The sequence below is a fragment of the Chrysochloris asiatica genome, unplaced genomic scaffold (assembly GCF_000296735.1).
Source record: "Chrysochloris asiatica unplaced genomic scaffold, ChrAsi1.0 scaffold00008, whole genome shotgun sequence".
NCBI lineage: Eukaryota > Metazoa > Chordata > Mammalia > Afrosoricida > Chrysochloridae > Chrysochloris > Chrysochloris asiatica.
Genome location: NW_006408526.1, coordinates 22,056,156 through 22,079,018, shown reverse-complemented (window position 1 = coordinate 22,079,018; position 22,863 = coordinate 22,056,156). Strand labels below are relative to the sequence as shown.

At 40.0% G+C, this 22,863-nt stretch overlaps 3 protein-coding genes across 4 annotated transcripts in view; 2 read left to right on the top strand and 1 right to left on the bottom strand.

Moving 5' to 3' along the window:
• Positions 1–55: 55 nt before the first annotated feature.
• Positions 56–2,566, top strand: TIMM8B (translocase of inner mitochondrial membrane 8 homolog B (yeast)). The gene is made up of 2 exons (XM_006833825.1): positions 56–139; positions 2,399–2,566. Exons 1-2 carry the CDS (start codon positions 56–58, stop codon positions 2,564–2,566), a joined length of 252 nt encoding a protein of 83 aa, XP_006833888.1.
• Positions 2,567–4,847: 2,281 nt separating this feature from the next.
• On the bottom strand, positions 4,848–17,509 carry LOC102812060 (chromosome unknown open reading frame, human C11orf57). Of its 2 annotated transcripts, none has more exons than XM_006833823.1 (5): positions 17,441–17,509; positions 13,488–13,588; positions 7,022–7,171; positions 6,101–6,154; positions 4,848–5,355 (listed from the first exon to the last, which is right to left on the bottom strand). In XM_006833823.1, the coding sequence occupies exons 1-5, from the start codon at positions 17,507–17,509 to the stop codon at positions 4,848–4,850; spliced, it is 882 nt and encodes a 293-aa protein (XP_006833886.1). The 2 variants fall into 2 exon arrangements, with proteins under 2 accessions (XP_006833886.1, XP_006833887.1); XM_006833824.1 differs by having other exon boundaries at positions 4,848–5,352.
• Positions 17,510–19,941: 2,432 nt separating this feature from the next.
• The window catches only part of PIH1D2 (PIH1 domain containing 2), a 12,019-nt gene continuing 9,097 nt past the window's right edge, over positions 19,942–22,863 (top strand). The window contains exons 1-3 of the mRNA XM_006833822.1: positions 19,942–20,118; positions 21,784–21,907; positions 22,280–22,525. Coding sequence (XP_006833885.1) covers positions 19,942–20,118; positions 21,784–21,907; positions 22,280–22,525 — 547 coding nt within the window. The remainder of the gene's footprint in view (positions 20,119–21,783; positions 21,908–22,279; positions 22,526–22,863) is intronic.

Genomic DNA, 22,863 nt, shown 5'->3' with positions numbered 1-22,863 from the left:
GAGTGCACGCCGATCGCGCATGCGCGCTTGTCCAAAAGCCCAAAGCTTGTGAGCAATGGCGGAGTTGGGTGAAGCTGGTGAAGCAGAATTGCAACGCCTTGTGGCGGCGGAACAGCAGAAGGCGCAGTTCACTGCACAGGTGCCTGGACGGGGAGCAGCCTTGGGTGGTGAAGGGGAAGGAGGGTGAAGTACAGGTTCTGAGCGCCCGCGGAGCTCCACACTGGCGGCGCGGTGAGGCCACCGGCAGTTTGCCGGTGTTAGATTCCTGCTTGCGCGCCTTTCTCCTTAAAAGAGACCGGGCATGGCCCTTCTGCCGCGGGTAGTGCTCAGGTGCCCTTTGTACCAGCCCAGCATGGGGTGACAACAACGTATTAAGCAGGAGAGAACGGTTTGGGCGATCCAAGGGAACGGGAACCTAGCGTGGCGGCTAGATCTCGATTCTAATTATACCTCAGCCCCAACTATGCATTTGCCCACCCTCTAGGGACCTGGCTACGTTCATGCCTCACCGGATTCTAAGGACCATATGCAGGCATGTATTTGAAAACGAAGAAATCAATGCTAGAACATTACGTTATTAGGAAAAGGCGGGCTCTGAAATAGCGTCAACTGTTGTAAAAAAGGTTTTGCAGCTGATTAAACACGCACCGAACCCGGCGTGATCTCTCATGGTCTGCACGACCTTGAGCTCATGAGCCCCATCTTTTCAGAGGAGGATATGCTAGGCCTCTTGTTAAGTGCCGTCAAGTCGTTTCCGACCCTTTATAGGGTTTCCAAGGAGCTGTTGTTGAGCTTGAACCGCCGACCTTGCTGTTCAAACCGACTTTGCAGTCTGGGACATTAACCCACAGCGCCACACCAGGACTCCTTTGTTGTTATTAAGTGCCATCGAGTCGATTCGGACTCATAGCGACCCTGTATAAGATTTCCGAGGAGCAGCTGGTGAGCTTGAACCGCCGATCTTGCAGTTCAAACGGCTTTGCAGTCTGACACATTAACCCACAGCGCCACACCAAGGACCTGTGAAATTCTTCCCTACAGATAATAAGCAATTACAAATAAGCCCAGGCTTATCTTTCTTACTGGGTATTCATTCAGTTCCCTGGCAGGGACTGTAACTATGATTAAAGAATTTGATGCTATGTAGGAAGGAGCAGTGGGATTGGAAGACAGCTGCTAGCCAGGCCTAGAAGCAGAATCTTTGAGGTGATGAAAAATGTGAAATTGTTCACTGCAGATTAGTGAGCACAAGTAAGCTTTTGGTTAACCCAGCCCTGCCTTATGATTTATAAAGATGTTAAGTGCAGTCTAGAGTCATCTCTGACTCAGAGACCTTGTATAGAGTTTCCAAGGAGTGGCTGGTAGGGTTGAACTGCCTACTTTGAGGTTAGCAGTCTAGTGCTTATCCTACAGCGCCACACCAGGAGTCCTTATAAATATACTAAAAGGCTGCATTACTGTTATGAGAACTGAAAAGTGAGATATTTGACTTAACATCAGAATCAACTATGGACAGTCAATGAAACAGAACCGTGGTCGAAAGTCAGGGACTACGTATTCTTAGTACCCAGCTTCCCAAATAGTAAGCCAAGCCCTCAGGAAACGGTTTTCCCTTTTTTTGGGGGGGATGGGTTCAGAGAGAATAAGTGACAACACTTGTTAGAAATCTTTGGGTCCTTACCATTCTGATAGTACACCCTTTTATGTTTCTGTGTGTATATTTTTCTGGTGTGTGAATCCATAGCTTTCACATTTTCACATGTCCTGGTGATTCCAGGAAGGCTAAAGGCTCCCATACTATAGGAGTCCTGGTGTAGGTAAGTACTGGGCCACAAGGTCAGCAGTTCAAACTCACCAGCCAATCCTATAACCTTATACAGGGTTGCTTTGAGTCAGAACTGACTCGATGGTACTTAACACCATAGGACTGGTTCAGAGAAGATCAAGTTCTCAGTGACTTTCAAGGAGGAAAGAATTTGAACTGTGTTATAGAATAGGGAGAATCTTTAGGGAGGACATTCTGGGAACATTAAGAGCCAGGGTGAGCATACTGTGTGTATAGACCTCTCTGAGACAGTATGCGTTGGGAGTTATATTAGGGAGTGCCTTGTGCATCCAAGCAGAGAAATTTAAGGTTGATAAATCTAAGCAAAGAGGGATGACTTGATTAAAAGTGTCCTTTTGATTACTAAAGAGGAGAAAAATAGAAGTTACGAGCATTTTATTGAAATCTAGGATTAAGAGTCTGGGCAATATTTGTAATATAAGTGAGAAAAGAAAACTTATACTGACTCCAGGTTTTGTTGATTGAAAGACTGCAGACAATAGGAAAATAAGAAAATGGAGTTAGGCCTTTATCTACAGATCCCAATGGTTAATATTTTTCTTTCTTCCTTAGGTGCATCATTTCATGGAACTATGTTGGGATAAGTGTGTGGAGAAGCCAGGCAATCGTCTAGACTCTCGCACTGAAAATTGCCTCTCTAGCTGTGTGGACCGTTTCATTGATACTACCCTTGCCATTACCAGTCGGTTTGCCCAGATTGTACAGAAAGGAGGGCAGTAAGCCGTCTCCTAGGAGCATGACAGAAGCAAAGGACATTTTATTAAACTGCCAGTGGGGCATTGCCAGGTCAACATCAAGCTGTTACCAAGTCTCTTGGTGCTAAAAAGTAACAGATCAGATGTTCGTAAAGTCAGTTATTTGGAATTCATAAATTCCAGTTGTTATCACATCAGTTATTCAATAAATGTGAATTCTCCGAGTCTTCTTTTTTAATCCCACTTTAAAACCGAATGAAAGTAAAGATCTCTGACTGGTAGGAACACTAGAAATAAGTATGTTCTAAGGCTGGGAGGGCAAACGGGAGATCTTACATTTTGAAAAGCCACTCTTTAAGTCATACAAAGGGAGTTAAAACCAACAAAGCTTTACCTAAGGCAAAGAGGAGAGTTGGGAGTTGAGATAGGTGAAGAGCAAAGACAGCTTTATTGCTCACACATGGCCACAAAAACAGGCAAGATACCACATTAGGAAAGAAATAGGCCTGCTAGTATTAGAGGGACAGAGGGTTATGACCCAAATAGAGCCAACTTCCCAGAGACGCCTTGTTCCATTCGCCTACCTTCCTGAGTCTGTGCTTAGAATGAGAACAGTACTTTTTATAGTACAGAAACAATGATTAAATAATACATGCTTAACAACTCTTCAACAAGGATTCTACTTGGCTCCAAGAATGTTAACAATTGCTTTAAGTTAAGAGGTAGTAATTCTAGACTTGGAGTCCTGGTATGGTGCTGTAGGACAAGCACTGAGCTGCTAGAGGAAAGGTCATTGGTTTAAACCCAGCAAACCCTATACAGGGTCTCTATGAGTCAGAACTGACTCAACAGCAATTAGCAAAATTAGCAACTTGTCTACCTCTTTGAGCCCCAATAATACCAAAGATAAAAATATTCACCATGGAAAATGGACAGTTCAAAGCCAAAATATTAATACTTCAAATAAATATTCCATAACATAGCACCTGCTCATAATCAAGAGATAGATAACCTCTGGCCAGCCACGTTAAGACTAAGCACTTTATTAGAAATATGTTTAGTAAAGAGAACAAATTGGTAGTGAGAACTATAAAATACTCCACCCCGTGGAATGTCATTCATCGTTGTAGTCTATTGCTGGTGTTGTATACTGTTAGGCTCTCATAGGAACCTATTTCTGTGTTATACATGGGAAAGTGAGGTCAGGGAGCTAACTTACTTTTCTCCCATAATGAAAAAATTCACTTGTGTTCTTTCTGCCTGTCTTCTATCAGCAATATTTTGGGTTCTTAAGAATTAACATGTTAGGGATTAAAGTATGACACTGGAAATGTGAATTGTCTAGTACTTTAATCTAAAGGTAGCCTGGGGAAAAGCAGTTATGTCCCTGAGTAGCCTGTTTCATTTTGAATAGTTAACACTGTTTCAAGAAAAATTTGGAGTTAACAGATGTAGAAATGAACATGGAAATGGCAGTTGCAACCCTGAAATCCTGTTCAGAGCACCATTAGCATGATGAATTTCTAATTTGCACCTATTTGGTTAAGAATTATCTAAAAGACAACTGAAGAGACCTTTCCAGACACAAATCCATTTAGGTGACATCCAGCAATGGAACTAGAAAACTTAATTATATCATTATCAGACTTAGGGGTATATTGCATATTAAACCCCTAAATTTTATATACCCTGTCCAGCAGGGAAATTTTCACAGAAAACCTCAGGGCCTTCTAACACATGTTTAGAAGGAAAACGTTTGCTCATTAATGTGCCCATTTCTCATTAAGCAAACTGGACCACACTTAGTGAGGACCAAATAGAGAATCATCACTGAAGCTGGAAACAATCAAGTTTTTGTTTTCTATTGTAAAGGGAGAAAAAGTGTAAGACTGTTCCCTTGTCATTTTAGTTCACTGGTTCCAATCCACCTCTTGATTCTAACCCTTCCTTTCCCCAAATTCAACATTCCCACAGGTGTGCCCAGGCCATTACTGGATTCAGCTTTCTGGGTCCTTTAATTTGCTGCATACGTACTCTAAACTAAACATGATTAATTACAAATAATAATAATAATAATAATCTTTTCAAGAAACCTTCATAACAAAATACCAGATTCCCTATTAAAAATAAAAAGTGATCAAATTTAACTGGCCAAAAAGGTCTATCAGAATATACACAGATGGCACAAGAAAGCTCTGACCGGAGGTCTCCTGTGTTGATCAAGAGTCATTGGCAATACCCCCAGGTATAAGGGCTGTAAATGTGCAGTCACATGAGTAACTGAACAATGGGCTTGCTTTCTCAACTTAGTCATCCTCTGAACTCTCAGCAGACCTTTCATCTGTAGCTACTTTCCAATTTGTGCGTTTGTTTGTCCTTTCCTGTATTTCATTGTTAGTCATAGGGAGATGAACTTTTTTCTCTCTCTTTTTCCTTTTGGCTTTCTTAGTGTCTCTTTCTTGACTGTCCTCAGAACTGCAGGACGCTGAGTCTTCTGACTGAGAAGTGTCACTTTCTGACTCTAAAAACAAATCTGGTTTCTTGAGAGACTTTTTTCTGGATTTTTTCTTGCGCTTATGTGGCTGCTTCCTTTTCCTGGTACTGGAAGCTTCAGTTTCTTCTGACAGCTCACTTGAAGAGTTGGCTGTTACGTCTACGGCTTCCTTTTTGCTTTTCTTTTGTTTTTTATGTGACTTCTTTTTCTGCTTTTTTTTGTGCGATTTCTTTGATTTCTTGCGTTTGCGGGATTCATGGGTAGTTGCTTTTACCTGGGGTGATAGCTTTTTTCCATTGATAACATCTTGCTGATCACTACTGATAAGAAAAAAGTAAGAAAGAAACTTACTATAGAAATGTACTTACATTTTCATGTCCTACACTCTAGAGAGAAGATGGGTTACCATTTTTAGAGCTTTAAATATAAATAGGCTTACTCAGACTTTACGTACTCTATTGCTTTCACTTCCTATCTTTAAAATGAAAATAATGTTATACTGGATTACTGTGTGGCACTATGGGTTAATGCACTGGACTGCAAAGTCACTTTGAACTGCAAGGTCGGTGTGGTTCAAGCTCACCAGCTGCTCCTCGGAAACCCCATATAGGGTCGTCGCTATGAGTCAGAACTGACTCCACAGCACACCACCATATATAATATAATATATATATATATATGGAGCTCTGGTAGCGTAGTGGTTACGAATCGGGCTGCAAACCACAAGGTCAGCAGTTCGAAACTACCAGCTGCTCCGCAGGAGAAAGATGAGGCTTTCTGCTCCTATAAAGATTTACAGCCTCGGAAACCCTGTTCAGGGTCGCTATGGGTCGGAACCGACTTGATGGCACTTAACAACAACTATATATATCTAGATAGATAGATAGATAGATAGATAGATAGATATGCTATAGACATTCCAAACATCAAGGAAAGGCATAATACTGTCAATCAATTAAATTACATGTTGTTTCTCTAAATTGAAGCAAATGTTTATTCTTTTTTAAAAGTACAGAATAATCTGAATTTTCAGACGTTTTTTCCCAGTAATTCTATGTGCCTTACCTGTCTGTTTCAAATTCTTCAGGATATAGCTCTTTATAACCACTGTGACCCCATCTGTAATGTAACATATTACATATGTTGGGAAATTGAAACAAAACTAAGAAAGACCTCAGATATGGCAGACCTAGTCCCACACTATAGCAAAGTAACTCAGTTGGTTCTATTTGCTACACTGCATAGTATCATGTAGACACCAAAAATATTGTTTTCTTGTAAGAAAACCTGCCATTGTCTTCCTTAAGATGCACTAAGATTCTGATCATCTTTTTTTAACTCTGAAGCACTTCTATAAAAAACATACATTTTCTCCTGGGACTTAAATTTTTTAATAACATTATGTTTTATTGATGTAACTCACATACCATAAATTCACCATCCTCTAGTGTAAATTTCAGTGGGTTTTAATACAGTCACATATTTGTGCAACCATCACCACTGCCAACTGAAGAACATTTTCATCACCCCCAAAAAGAAAACCCGTACCCATTAGCAGTCACCCTCCTTTCTCCCCTCCATACTGGCAACCACGAATCTACTTTCTGTCTATGGACTTACCTATTCTGGACATGCCACATAAATTCAAGTCGTGTGGGGGTGGCAGGGGGGTGGTGGTGGGGGTGTTGTCTGTTTTTTCCCACTTAGCATGTTTTTAAAATTTATCCATTCTGTAGTGTATCAGTACTTCATTACTTTGTACTGTCAAATAATATTACATTGTAAAACATACCGTATTTTGTTTGAAGTAGAAATAATTCAAATATATATGAACTGGTAATATTTGGATTGTTTCTACTTTTTGACTATTACAAATAATGATGGTGTCAACATTTGTGTACAAGTTTTTGTGAGGACCATTAATTTTTTTTAAAAGCATACATTCTTAGGTCAAATATTACAAGTCATAAAAATATAGTCACAAACCTGTCTGGCATGTTAGCTTCATAATCATACAACTTCTTGTTCCAAGATTTAGCTTTAAGGAAATCATCTTCCAATGTCCCAGAAATTTCATGCCTTGGCTTCCAATAGTCTCTCTGACTTTCTTCATCAAAACCATCACTACGCATCCGGCTGTAAGAAAAAGCAGAGAAGTACCTTAAATTTAACATCATCTGTGAGGTTACTCTATGGAACATCATGCATAAAGTTCATGGAATAAGCCGAGGGAAGAACAAAACAACCTGATGTTGTTAAGCGCAGTTGAGTTAGTTCCGACTCACAGTGACCTGAAACTCTTATAACAACAAAAGACATCTATCTGTTCACTTCTATACATCTTTAAAGTACAATGAAAACAATAAGAGCAATGTTTTATTATATAACTTTAGTGGTGTATAGAGAGGAACGAGCTGTGAAATACAGGAAAAATTACTTCAGGAATATGGCATGCTGTAACTCACCGATCCTCAAATAGGGCATACAGAGAAGAAAAAGCAGAATCAGAACTAGAGATATTTCAAACTACCCTAGAGATTCTGAACTAGCCCTCTCTCCCTGCAAACCAGTGACTCATTGCTGGAGTATAATCATAACAGCAGTGGGAACAAGGCATAATCCATGAGTATTTTAAGGTAGGAAAAAAGTTGAGAGCCACTGGTCCAGTCTGTGTTTACAATGCCCAGTAGTGAGTCATCAAGACAACCAATTAGTTATCAGGAATTCTTAAGAGCCTACTATGTGTTAGGCACTATTCTAGCTGTTGGGAATAAAGCAGATGAGACAATCACGATCACTGCCACTAAGAAATTATGTTCTAAAATGTATTGACTATGACAGGTGCCATGAAATTGGCTCTAACTCACAGTGACCCTATGTACAACAAAACAAGATACTACCTGGTTCTGTGACAGCCTTAGAATTATTATTTGAGCCCATTGTTGTAGCCACAGTGTCAATCCATCTCTCATTGGGGGTTTTCTCTTTTTTCGCTGATCCTCTACCAAGCATGTTGTTCTCTGTAATTGGTACCTCCTGATACATACCCAAAGAACATGAACAAACTCTTACTATCCCTGCTTCTAAGTACAGCTTTCTGGCTTTACTTCTTCCAAGACAACATTGTTCTTCTGGCAGTCCATGGTACTTTTCAGGTCTTCCTTCTGTCCAGCTTTCACATGTATGTTGTTGTTGTTGTTAAGTACAGTATGTTCCAACTCAGAAACCTGTACAGTTTATGGGGAGTGGCTGGTGAGTTTGAACCACTGACCTTACAATTCAAACCAACCCTAAGGTTGAATGTTTATACTACACCAGGACTTGCAATTGAAAATACTATGACTTGGGTCAGGTGCACCTTAGTCTTTTAAAGTTATTATCTTTGTTCTTTAACACTTTAAAGAGGTCTTTTGCAGTACATTTGTCCATACAATATGCCATTTGATTTTTTTTTTTTTTTTTTGGCTAACTTCAAGGTCTGCAGTTCAAAACCTATTAGCCACGGCCAAGGAGTCATTTGATTTCTTGATTGCTGTTACCGTGAGTGTTGGTTGTGAATCCAAGTAAAATGAAATCCTTGACAATTTCATACTTTTCTATGGTTGTGAATCCAAGTAAAATGAAATCCTTGACAATTTCATACTTTTCTATTTATCGTGCTGATGCTTATTGTTAAGTTGTGAAAATTCAAATGAAGTTTTGTAACAAAAACAGGGTAGTAGTTAATCTTACAGTCCAGAAACGACCCTAGGACCATCAAGGGAGAAAAAGCACAAGCAGAATACAGGACCTTATACAGAGAAGCAGCAACACCAGATAGAGGCAGACATTGCGGGCATGGAGAAAGGGAGCAGCCGAGGACTCTAGATTCATGGAAAGAGAGGGCCTGAGAGCTGGTAGCCAGGAGGCAGACTTGCAGAATGTGTCCTTTGGTAGTATTATTATATATGCCTTTGTGTTTTTTTTTTAAAAAAAGGAGCTAAAGTGAATAGACAGAAATACTGTTAACTGATGATACATGGAGGGGATTATAATCATTGTAATGAAACTTTGTTTCATTACAATGTTGAATGTAAAACTGATGATCTGCCCTGTAAACTTTCACTCAATTCACAATAAAAACTTAAAAAAAAAAAAAAAGTGCATTGGGCAAGTCAGTGGACAATGGTTTTCTCTTGATTTCAATTTATAAAGAGTATTTGGATGGTCTTAAATATTAAAATAGTTTAAAATGAAAATGTAAAAAAAAAAGTTGTGAAGATTCTTGTTTTCTTTACATTGAGTTGTAATCCATATTGAAGGCTGTATCCTTTGAACATCATCAGTAAATGCTTCAAGTCCTCTTTGCTTTCAGCAAGTAAGGTTATGTCATCTGCATATTACAGGTTATTAATGAGCCTTCTTCTAACCATAATGCCTGCCATGTTCTTCATATAATCTAGCTTCTAGAATTATTTGCTGTTTACAGATTGAATAAGTATGGTTAAAGGATATACAACCCTGACAGACACCTGTCCTGATTTTAAACCCTTCAGTATACCCTTGTTCTGTTAGAACTGCCTTTTGATCTATGTACAGGAGTTGCATGAGCAGAATTCCCACTCTTCATGTTATCCATACTTTGTCAACATCCACACAATTGGAAGTCTTTGCATAGTCAATAAAGCACAAGCAAACACCTTTCTAGTATTCTGTACTTTTAGCCAAGATCCATCTGATGTCAGCAATCATATGCTTCAATCCATGCACGTCCTCTCTTGAATCTGGTTTGAATTTCTAGCAGCTCTCTGTCAGTGTACTGCTGTAACCATTTTGGAATTATCTTAATCAAAATTTTACTTGTGTATGATACTAATATTGTATTCAGGTGTCTTCCAAACATCTTGCCATAGACTATTGAGTGCTTCCGGTACTGCATCAGTTTGCTGAAACATTTCGATTGATATTCCATCAATTCCTAGAGCTTTGTTTTTCACCAATGCTTTCAGAACAGCTTGGAATTCTTCCTTCAATACATAGACTCCTGATCATATGCTCCTTCTTAAAATGGTTGGTTGTCATTTTTTTTTTTTTTAAAGTACAATGACTCAATTATATTCTTTCCATCTTCTTTTGATGCTTCCTGAATCATTCAATATTTTGCCCATGGAAACCTTCAATATTACAAGTTAAGGATTGAATTTTTTTTTCTTCAGATCTTTCAGCTTGAGAAATACTGAGAAATTCTTGTCTTTGGTTTTCTAATTCCAGATCTTTGCACATTTCATTATAATACTTGATTTTCTCTTCTCCAGTTGCCCTTTAGAATCTTCTGTTCAGCTCTTTTACTTTGTCATTGCTTCTAGTCATTTTAACTTCTCTATGTTCAAGAGCAAGTTTGAGTAGCCTGGTCTTTTCTTTCTTTCCTGTCTTTAATGACCTTCTGCTTTCTTTATGTAGGATGTTCTTGATATCATTCCACTTTTCCTCTGGTCTTTGATCACTGGAGTTCAATCCATCAAATCTGTTCTTGAGATGGTCTCTAAATTCAGGTGGGATATACTCAAGCTTATATTTTGGCTCTCATAGACTTGTTTTGTTGTCTTCTTCAACCTGAACTTGCACATAAGCAGTCAGTAGTCTATTCCACAGTCTGTCTCTGGCCTTGTCTGGCTGATGCTATTGAGCTTTTCCACTGTCTCTTCCCACAGATGTCATTTTGAATCCTCTGTATTCCATCTGGTGAGGTCTATTTCCAATTATGTTGAAAAAAGGTATTTACAATGAGTAATTCATTGGTCTTGCAAAATTCTATCATTTGATCTCCAGTTTTGTGTCTGTCACCAAGGTCATATTCTCCAACAACCAAGCAATACTTCCTCTTTGTTGCCAACTTTTGCATTCCAATCGCCAATAATTATCAAGACATCATGATCTCAAGTCTGATCAATTTCAGACTGAAGAAGTTAGTTGTTGTTGTTAAGTGTTGTCGAGTCAATCCTGACTCATAGCAACCCTATACAGGGTTTCCAAGGAGCAGCTGGTGGGTTTGAACTGCCAACCTTGTGGTTCATAGTCCATTGCTGATCCTACAGCACCACACCAGGAGTCCAATGAAGTGTTAGAATTATTTAATTTCTTCATCGAGTTTAGTACATTTGAATAATAATATTAACTTTTCTTCCTTGTAGGGGTGTTGATATTATCCTATCACAGATCTCTGTCATGTCCAGGATAGTAAACCATATGTGTCCAATTCAAAATGGCCAATACCAGCTCACTAAAGCTTAAGATATGCAATCCATTTCATTTTTGATTACTTCTAATTTTCCTACATTCATACTTCATACATTCCAGATTCTGATTATAAATGGATGTTTGCAACTGTTTCTGATTTTGAGTTGTACCCCATCAGCAAATGAAGGTCCAAATGAGCTTTGCTCCATCCATGTCATTGCAGTTGACTCGACTCTGAGGAGAAGGTTCTTCCTTGGTCATAGTTTGAGTACTTTCCAACATGTGGTTCCTTTTAGTTTATCAGACAAATTTCCACTGCTATTCATAAGGTTTACAGTAGCTAGTTCCTCACAAGTGGGCCACCTATCCCTTCTTCCTAGTCTGAAAGGTAGCTGAATCTTACCTATCATGGGTGACCCTGATGGTATTTGATACAATGGTAGCAAGTCTTCAGAGTAAGACAAAATGACAGACTTGTGGACTATCAAAAATATCAATGTAAAACTCACCTTAAAAGATCAAAATTTTGTTACCAGAATTGCCACTTGAAAAACCTAATATAAATCACTATACTAACTGTGCTTCTAAAACCTTACAGCTATAACCTCACAGTGAAAACCTGAAAGGATTTGTTTTGGAGACTGCCTTCTTACAATGGGTGGTAGGCTGAATACGTCTTGTGTGAAGCTATTCACATACAACCAATCTTATGCCAAAGTTCACATACTCCATATGCATACTCACTCTCCTAAAATAGCTATTAACTACTGGTAAATCAGGATTACTAAGCTAGAGTCACTTTTTGTACTCACAGCTCCTACACTCACAGGCACATAATCCCCAAGAGATGTTCCCAACTATCCAGACATTCCTATACCTCCACAGGTCAGACAGCCAAGCCCACATAATCCTTCATAGTCATACTCAAACTAAGAAGGTAATGCAAAAGACTATGTGATGTGGCAAAGACAGTAGAAGAAGCAACACTATTAGGAGAAAGGAATAAGTGGTCAGTCAGCTAAATGACTACAAGATACCTATACAAAAATCTTAAATTAAAAGCCATCAGACAGCAATTACTCAAAATATTAACAGAAATGAGTCAGCAATTCTACTCTTAGGGTATATAAAGGGCTTCAAAACAGTTGTGAAAATGTGGAATTAAAAGATAGTGAAATTTCCCTCTGAACTGTTTGAAATCCCCTTATATACCCGAAAGAGCTGAAAGCAAGAATTCAAATAGACATATGTAAAGCAATGTTCACCAAAGCATTATTCACAACAAGTAAAATACAAAACAAACAATGTCCATCAACAAATTAATGAATAAACAAAATGTGGCATATACATACCAAACTCATTGCCATGAAGACAATTCTGACTCAGAGCAACCCTGTAAGGACAGAGCAGAACTGCCTCATAGAGTTTCCAAGGCTGTAAATCCTTACAGAAGCAATCTGCCATTATCTCTTCTCCTGTGAAGCGGCTGGTGGGTTCGAACTGCCAAAGCAGCCGAGTGCTTTAACCACTGTGCCACCAGGATTCCTCTTATAAACCTACAATGGAATATTATGCAGCCATAAAGAGAAGTGAAGTTCTGATATGTGCTACTATATGGATGAACCTCGAAAACATGCTAAATGAAAGCAGCCAGTCACAAAGGACAAACACTGTATTATTCTACTCAGATCAAGTCTCCTAAATAGGCAAACTCATCAACAGAAAGTAGAACAGAGGTTACTAGCAACTGGAAGAGGGTAAGGGAAGTTGTTGTTTAATGGGTACAGTGTTTCTGTTTAGGATCATATAAAAAGATCTCGAAATAGCAATTAGTGATGGTTATACAACATTGTGAATATACTTAATGCTACTGAATGGTTCACACGAAAATGGTTTTAATAAAGTAAATGCCATTATGGTACTTTACCCACCCACCCCCCAAAACATTTTACGTCATGCGTCAAGGCAGAATCCACAGAACCCTCACCATTATTTGTTCAAGGAAGAATTTTTAAAATTTTCTCCTGCATTTAACTACAAGGAATAGGAAGGACCACAGAGATAATAGCCATCACCTTATGCTTGAGTCTAGATTTCAGAGGAAAGGCTCAAGGACTCAAAAAACGGAATTCTGGATGTGGATCAACTATCTTTAACATATCAAAGGGTTTTAAACAAAAGTTGATGATTTTGAAAAAGGTAGGAATTATTTTGGATTTTAGAGCTGCAACTCCACCTTGAACTGCTAGGTAACATTTTCCTTTTGGTTCCCCGGTAAGCATCTTCCATCTGTTTCTCTAGTTCTCTTATTTTCCACATATCTGATTCCTCCTGAATCTAGATTTAAAAAAAAAAAAAAAAAAGGAGGGGGATAAGGGTAGATAAAAATAAGTTACTAAAAATAATACTTTACATCATAGAATAGTAGCTGAAAATAAAGTCTGCACTAATTACTGGGTTACTACTATACCCACTCCTAATATTAACAAGGTTAAGTTCCAAAAAGCAGGTTGTTATGTAAAATTAACCTTATATGAGACTTCCCATCTTTGCCTACCCTGCCCTCCTCACTTGCTCACCACCCATCCAGTGTCCAGGCACATCTTGGGCTGTGTGTGGCAGAGCCCTTGGGGGTCATGTGTTGCCTGCTGTCTCCCACCCTGGATGGGGATCCTATTCATCCTCCATCTACCCTGACCCCCAAAGGCCCCTCTCCTTCCCTGTTTCCACCTCCCCCTACCAACCTCCCTGTATACCTTCAGGCCCTTGCTCAGCCTCCCCCGCCCACCCTCAACCTTTTATCATCCACAACCTCTATGTCACAAACAGGAAAAAGTATCCTGTGCCCACTCAGTCACTGTCCCCCCCACATGGCCTGGTCAATACCTGGGCCTCTAGTGTATCATTCAAGGTGGCCCACAGCCAGCCAGGAAACTGGCCCACACCATTGGAAGCACCACCTGAGAATTTTTTTCAAAATTGTCATAAATGTGAAATTCTGGATAAGGAGAAGTTTGTAAATGAGTAGTAGCTTATGATCAGAGACCTGAGAAACAAATTCTTGTTCTCAGTAGAGTGGTTAAACAATCAGAGTCAGTAAATTCCAAAAGGCTGAGATTCTGCCACAGTAGAACTTTTCTAACCCCTATACATATTCTACTCCCGTAAAGATTTACAGCCTCAGAAACCCTGTACAGGGTCGCTATGAGTTGGAACCGATTCCACGGCATATAACCACCACCACCACATATATACACTAAAAACTTTACCAATTTTGTAATTGTGCTACAATTAGGAAATGATAAATACATGTTTATAAGATACTTAGTCCTGGTGTGGCACTGTAGGATTAAAAACTGGACTGCTACTGCAAGGTCGGTGGTTCAAACCTATGCACCGCTCCTGGGAAACCCTATACAGGGTCACTGCTATGAGTCAGAGGAACCAACTCTTCAGCCCTTAACAATTTAACAAGATGCTCTATCATGTTAATCATATTGATCATGCTGAACTGAACCTTAAGCACGCTTAAGAAGGAAGCCAAGCAGGTATTACAATTACATTTTGTAATTGGGGGGGGGGGAGCTCAAAAATATGAGTTGACAAAGTAAAAAAACTAGCAATAACATAATAACTAGTTTAAGCAAGTCTTGAAACTTAAGGCTAAGTCTCTTTTCACAATATTATACTTATTGTCATAAAGTAAAACAAACCAAAATAAACAGTATGGTTGCTAGAGAATGTCTTGAAAAACAGACTACAATCAACCAGAGAAAACAACTGCATTTCAAGTCTAAGTTCTCCTGCAGTATACTGTAAAATCTGTGCTGAATGTTTCTTAACCACCACTTTCAAATATGAGCTCATCACACAACTAACTAAGGGCAATTAACACAATTGCAGAGGCTGCTTGACACTTACACTCTCACCCACAATCAAAGTATCAGGTGATATGATAACATTTATGATCGAACTAAGAGTCATACAGGTTCACTGTAGAAACCACACAAGAATTGCTAGCACTAGGTGACCTCCCTAGGGGACTTTATCTAGTTCAGGACTACTAACCTGTAGTAAAGTGCCATCTACTCAATGCAGGCTAACGAATCCATGGAACAGACTAGAACTCACAGGGTTTTCTAAGCTGTAATCTTTAGGAGAGCAGACCATCAGGGCTTTCTTCCACAGAGGTGCTGTCAACATCTCAGAATTCCCAAACCATTATGTCTAGTCCCAACTTTCCTCCAAATCTGAATTTCCAAATGTCTGGACAGCCTATAAGCATCTCACAAGTAACCAAAACTAACCAAACTAATTCCCTCTCCCATATTTATTACTCTTCTTTTGTTCTCTATCTCAGTTAATGGTATACCATCACCCACCCAGTCATATGGAGTCCTGGGGTGGTGCTGCAGAATAATGCACTGGACCGCAAGGTCCGTTTGAACAAGGTCAGCGGTTCAGACTCACCAGCTGTTCCTTGGAAACCCCTGTATAGGGTCACTGTGAGTTGGAACCAATTAGATAGTGCTTAACAGCAACAACCCAGTCACATAAACTGGTTGTATTTGATTCCATTCTTAATCACTACCATCCAGTCACCAAGTTCTTTGGATTCTATATCTTAATTCCTCTTCTTCATCCCTACTGTCAGTGTTTTCTTTCAAGCTCCCATCTCTTGTCTAGAACACTATAGTTGCCTTTCATTGTTTCTCCCCATCTGAGCTATCCCCTACTCAGGTGATAAATCATCTTTCCAAAATACAAATATGATCTTGTGATACCCTGGCTTAGAAACATTTAATGACTTTTCTACTGTCTACAGGAACAACAAAAGTTTAATCTCCCAATAATCACAAAAGTCTCTAAACAAGGTGACTCTAGTTCACCAGTCAGATCTCATCTTCTGCCACTACACCGGCATTCCCTGTTTTCCAGATGTTCACATTTTTCTGACATGTCCCAAGTCTTTATGTTTCTTCTTATGACCATGTTAGTAAGTGGTATTTCCTCTAAGATGATTTTTCATAAAAACATTTTATTGTGCTTTAGGTGAAAGTTTACATAGTAAATTAATTTCCCATTCAACAATTCATACACAAGCTGTTCCCATAACACTGGTTGATAGCGCTGCAATATGTCAGCACTCTCGTTTCCACCCCAGGGGTCTGCATTTCCACTCATCAGTTTTGCTGCCCCTCCCAGCCTTTTCATCTGTGTCATGGGGGAAATGTTGCCCTTTTGATCTCATATAGTTGGCTGTTCTAAGGAGTACCTTGCTTACAGGTATTTTTATTTTATAGGCCAGTCTATTATTTGGTGGAGAGACGACAGCCTTCAGGAGTGGCTCCAATTCCACAGTGGAAGGGCAATTTAGGGCAATAATCTCAGGGGTTCCTGTAGTTTCTTATCAGATCAGTAAGTCAGGTCTTTTTTATGAATTTGACTTTTGTTCCACATCTTTTCCCCCATTCTAACCAGGACTTTCTCTTGTGTCCCTGGAAGGTGGGCACCATCTAGCTCTTGGTCTCAGGCAGGAGGAAGTTGTGGTTCATGTGGACCCTTAGTCCTTTGGACTGTTTCCTTCAGTCTTTGGTTTTCTTCACTCTCCTTTGCTCCGGCATAAAAAAGCAATAGTTACATGTCAGCCGCTTGCAAGCTTTTAAGATCTCAGATTTAGTCACCTAAGTATAATGTAGAACACTGCCTTTATGTTCTATGTTATGCAAATTAATATAGATGTGACTGAACCTAAAGTCCTTAGCCTTCAAGCTCAGTAGCTCAGTCCCACAAGATGGCTGGTTATGTCTAGGAAGTTTCCATAGCTACGTCCTCCTATGTGCTTGCTCTATTACATATATAAATGCAGCACATACAAGTGTATGTAAAAAGTACATACCAAAATGATCCTTTATATCTGTGCCCATTCATCGATAGCTAGTTCAAATATCAGCTGCTCAAACACCACCCCTCTGTACAACCTTTTCTAGGTCTCCAAGGCAGAGTTCATTATTCATTATTCCTCAGCACTCTATGGCACTTTGTATCTACGCCAATGTTACAGTGTTAATCAAACTAATGTAACTACCTATGTTAGTCACCTTTGTAATTCCCAACTGTGTCAAAATACTGTTTGACACAGTTTGCCCTCAGTAAGTTGTTGTGGAATGACTGGGTTGTACCTCCCACCTTATTGTGAGCATCTGTGTGCCGGATGACATTTCTCAGGAGGACTTTCCCCAATGGAACCCGGGACATTCTTCAATCTGAAATGAATCGATAAGTAGCATTTAATAATAATAATAATAATTCTTTTTTATTACCTTATTTTTTATTAAAATGGTATGAAGAGCATCAGGTAAATGAAATACCACTGAATTAGGAGTCAGAAGTCCTGAGGAATAGTTTTTCCTTCCCCATTAAAAGGAGAAAATGCCTTGCCACATTACTGTGAGGGAAGATTATGTGAAAAATTTTTGAAACTGTGTAAGATTATGTGCTTTCATGAGCACCATTTAAGTTGTACAATTCTGTATTATATGAGGCATGCATCTTCATCCCTATTTTGAAGGTGAGGATCCCCTAAAGTCAGATTTGTCCCAAGCCACACAGTCACAGGCAAACAAGGGAAGTCAATGCGTAGATTACAAAGCAACTCTTGAATCAGAAAACAAGTTTTCGATGAAACAAATACTCAGAGGAACAGTGGACAACGCATCAACTGCAACAAAAACTAACACCTAAAAATATGCAGAAATTAACCTAGATTGCTCTACTCGCAAGAATTTTCCTACTCTCCAAAGAAACCTCCAAAACTAGTTGACAAGGATATTCACGGACGTAGCTAACTAGCAGGGGCTTTGTGCGACCACTCCACCGCTCACTCACCCCTGGATCCTGAGGAAATCAGGCATCTTGTTAGTGTGAGACGAAGAACCACTTCATTACAAGATCTCCTCCGACCCAGGAAGCCAAGGAGTCAGGGCTCAAAGGCAGCTCTGCAGCTTCACCCGAGTTCTTCATGAAAACGCAGCCTTCCCACAGGTTATTCTGCCCTCACCAGTGACCCAGGCCACGGCTGCCTTTCCCCCAGCCCAGCCCGGCAGAGGGCAGCTCTCCCTCCCGGACTGAGGCCTGAGGCTGCGCCGGAGCGGAATCTTGACGGCCCGCTGAGCTGGGGCATTCCCCGCTCACGCTCCGCTAGGATGGACACCGTGGCTTAGGTTTCGCTCCCCAAAAAGTATGGGGGCGCTTGGATGGACACGACCTTTCGGCTGGGCCGCAAGCAGTGTCTAGAGTGTGTAAAGGGAGGTTTGGGGTCCCAGATTGGAAGACAGAGAAAACACCCCCATCTCTGTCACCGGGATCCCTGCCCCTCTGCGGCCTCGGAGTTCCCGGTAACCTTCCCTCCAAACGCCCTCCCCACACAAATAGACACAAACACACCCATACCGTGCGCCGCAGCCTCGCGTGGCGGGGGTGGGGAGTGTAAGCGATCTAAGAGAAAAAGGAGGAGGTTTCCCTTTCAGGCCGGAAGTCGTGTCCTGAAAACTTCTTCCCAGCAACAGGAAACCCAGCTCTCCCACAGAGGTTTCCAAAATGCTCCAGAGATCGAGGGTGCTGAAGGGAGACAGGCGGTTTCCTGGAATAGAAGTGAGCGAGGTTAAGCTGAAAACCAAGACCAGCACCGGAAAAAGGCGATATCCCGGAACTGGATGTAAAGAGAACCTCTGCCTAGAGTTTCCCGGACCTAAATAAGCGTTGCACCAAGTCGTTACCCTGGTAACTGGTGTCGCCGTTTGTCAAGAAACGGAGAGAAGAGGTGGGTTTATTGATCTCTGGTACGAATGTCCGTTAGTTAAATTTCCTATTTAGTGTAACCCTAAGACGGTACAGCATTCGAAAAATCCAAACCTTCCATTTTCTTCATTTGGTGAAAAGTGTGGAACACCTTTCCTGTGGAAGCCGAGAGAGCAAAGAAGGGGAGTTCCATAAGATATAGAGAAGATCTTGTTACTCTCATGTAATGTGTTTACTAAGCGTTCCAATATCTTTGATTATATTAATTTATTTAATCCTCCTTACAATAATCCTATGGTGTTATAGTCTTCATTTTCAGGAGAATAAACAAACCTACAAATTAATTGCACAAGATCACAAAGTAAGGTTAGTAAGAACTAAGGTTAGTTCTATCACTTACTATATGATCTTGAACAATTAATTTATATTGGAGGCATTCTAGCTCCAAAGTCCATGCTTTTAATTATTAAACCATAGTGAGAATGGAGGAAATCTCATATGAACCTCAACCTGCACACGCCTTTGGCAATTTCAGGACTAGGATGGCCTTGATCTGCCAATACCCAAGTGTTGAGCCAAGAAGACCACCAAGAAATTAGGCTGGCAATGACTACTCTGTTCTGTGTATACTCGAGGTTTTAGGAAGGGTTGGGGCCTTATCTGAGAGGACAACTTAAGAAGTTAGAATGGGGAACTACATAGAGACTAAAGAAACTATATAATTGTGCCGATCCACAGTCTTTAAGACTACAAGTGTTAAGACTTCACCAAAACAATTCCTTACCAGTTCTTCCTCAAAAAGAAGAAATTATTCAATAGCCACACAGACCTTTTCCCCCTTACATTTTGTCTTCTCATAGGTTTAAGAGACCCATCCCTCATCATCAATCATGGAAACATCTTCAAAGGGTCTTCTCACCCAAGTTACTCAGTTTTGGAACCTCTTAGATGATCTGGCTGAAAGTGACCCTGAGCGCTATGAGAAGTTCATCCAACAGCAGCTGAAAGAGGGCCAGCAGTTCTGTGCTGCCCCAGAACCACAGTGTTGTCTACAGACAAGGATCCTGGTGTGTAGAGTTGGAGCCAGGGATGGGGAGGTCCTAAATGAAATACTCCAAGAATAATAACTTACACTTAGCTATTGTTATTTTAACACATGAAAATGTGGAAGAAACAGTCATTCTAAATAGAAAATGGAAAATTATGTTGAAGGAATAAATGTGGGAAATTCACAATATATATTGTTGTTGTTGTTGTTAAGTGCCGTCGAGTCGAGTCCGACCCATAGCGACCCTGTACAGGGTTTCCAAGGGTGTAAATCTTTACGGGAGTAGAAAGCCTCATCTTTCTCCCACGGAGCAACTGGTAGTTTCGAACCGCTGACCTTAAGGTTCGCAGCCCGATTCGTAACCACTACGCTACCAGAGCTCCTTACAAGTAGTCTCAAAATGAGCCATGGTCTCATGCTCAGCTAAAAAGAAGAAGAAATGTAATTATTTAATAGAGAATCATATACTTGGAATTTTTCAATTAAAGATAACAATTCTGACTCATAGCGGCCCTATGTAGGGTTTCCAAGATTGTAAAACTTTAAGGGAACAGACAGCCTGATCTTTCTCCCACCGAGTGGTTGGTGGGTTTGACATGCAGTCCTTTCAGTTAGCAATACAATGCCTAATCCACAGCACCAGTAACCACAGAGATCGATTCCTCCTCATAGCAACCATGTAAGATAGAGTAGAATTGCCCCATAGGTTTTCCAAAACTGTAATCTTTATGGAAGCAGATTGCCACATCTTTCTCCCACGGAACATAACAGCTGGTGACTTCCAACTTCCTACCTTTTGGTTAGCAGTCAAGCATTTTAACCACTGATGCCACCAGTGCTCCTTAGCCGAGGAAGGTACCTGCCAATTACCATCGAGTTGATTCTGACTCATAGAAGTCCTGTATAGGGTTACCAAGACTACACCTTTACAGGAGCAGAAACCTTCTCATCTTTCTCCCAAGGAGTCTCTGGTGGACTTGACCTGCCAACCTGTGGTTAGCAGTCCAGTGCTTATTCTACAGTGCCACCAGGACTCCTTTTCAGGAACATACCCAAAGAGACTCCTTGGAGAGTGGTGCTGTAGGATAAGCACAAGACTGCAGTTCAAGCCCACCAGCTGCTTCTCAAAAAACCTGTAGAGGGTCGCTATGAGTCAGAATCAACTCAATAACATTTAACAACACCCAAACCACTGCCATCAAGTTGATGCTGACTAAAAGCCTATATAAGGTTTCTGTAAACCTTTATAGAAGAATAAAACATAACCTTTGTACCATGGAGCCACTGGTGGGTTTGAACCACCGACCTGGTGGTTAGCAGTCCAGTGAGTATCCTACAGAGCCACCAGGGCTCCTTTTTAGGAGGGCAGGGAGTGGTGAAATAAGGTGGTTGCACAAAAAAATAAATAAAGGGGAACAGCTGCTTAGCTCATTACCTCCTCTTCCCTCATCCTCTCTACCTTGTTCCTTCTGAGTAGGCAGCTGAATTCTTAATGACAAAATGGCAGCTTTGGAGAAATCAAATAGGAGAAGTAGAATTTATTGAAGACAATTTAATAAGAAGATGCTTTTTAAAGTTTTAATACATGAAATGGTTTACCCCCTTTCAAGGTTGTGATGATTTGTCTTGATGTTATGACTTTAAAATAAACTATTTTTTATATTCAAAATTATTTGTCTCCTAGAAACCAAGAGAAAGAACACTTTTCATTAATCTATGTCAATGGAAAAGGATACCACCTCCCCAGTCAACTACTCATCCGGTACCTCTTAGTGTTGGCAGGCCAGAAGATATTTCTGAAACATCAGGTACACAGAAATATGGGAGAAAAAGCACATTTAAAAATTTATGGGAATACGCATGGATCAGATTTTATTTGGTAAAAGACGTTTCTATAGTAAATATTTTATGTTGTAATAAGTGTAGCTTTATGCAAATTGAATAATTTCCAATTTTTCTAACAATAGGGGCTATATTTAACCATCTAGAAATGTCAATAAGTGGACTAGTTAGAACTTTGTATATATGGTACCATAGTGATTGCCTCTAAAAACATACAGGGATGAAATGCGTACTTTCTGGCGTCATCAGCTATATAGTTTAATGGATTGCCTGATACTCCAATTAGTGCAACAAGGTGAAGTTGCCTTCATTTCTCACCCTCTGACTTACACATACAGATATTTACACAGTTGTCGATGTTGCCTGCAATCCTGATGTTCTACAGGAAGCAGAAAAGGACCAACTTAAGAAAGATCAGTTGATACGAATGGCTATGAAATGCATTGAGGAGCGACTCCAATTCACTCTCTCACACTCCTACCATATTACAGAACTTCGAATAAAAGGAACCATTCAAAGGATGAAACAAAATCTTATGGGAATCCAAAATAACGCTACCAATTTACAAGAGAAAACAGGAAAGGGTAGGTTGATGAATGTCAAAGGAAAATTAAACCCATTTAAGATTTTTGCATCCTGTATACAATAGAAAAATATGTCGGTGGTGGTGGTTGTTGGTAAGTGCTGTTAAGTCTGTTTCCACTCATAACGACCCTGTATAGGGTTTCCAAGGCTGTAGATATGAAGTTAGATGCCAGAAATATTAGAATATCCTAATGTTTTCCAAAAAAAGATAGCAGACTTTTAAACCAAATTATTTGGTTGATTCTTCTTTTTTTAATGTTTTATTGTGAATTATGTGATAGTTTACATGGGAGAACATTAGTTTTACATTCATCCTATTGTGTATTGTTTCATTGCC

Bases quoted from the DNA above. Each gene is read 5' to 3' on its own strand.
- TIMM8B (XM_006833825.1), top strand. From the start codon at position 56: ATGGCGGAGTTGGGTGAAGCTGGTGAAGCAGAATTGCAACGCCTTGTG. The intron at 140-2,398 runs GTGCCTGGACGG...TTTCTTCCTTAG, and splicing joins AGGCGCAGTTCACTGCACAG to GTGCATCATTTCATGGAACT.
- LOC102812060 (XM_006833823.1), bottom strand. From the start codon at position 17,509: ATGTCCCGGGTTCCATTGGGGAAAGTCCTCCTGAGAAATGTCATCCGG. The intron at 7,172-13,487 runs GTGGAGTTGCAG...TTTTTCTTACAG, and splicing joins ATGTTACCTAGCAGTTCAAG to CCGGATGCGTAGTGATGGTT. The intron at 6,155-7,021 runs GTTTGTGACTAT...GTTACATTACAG, and splicing joins GAAGCTAACATGCCAGACAG to ATGGGGTCACAGTGGTTATA.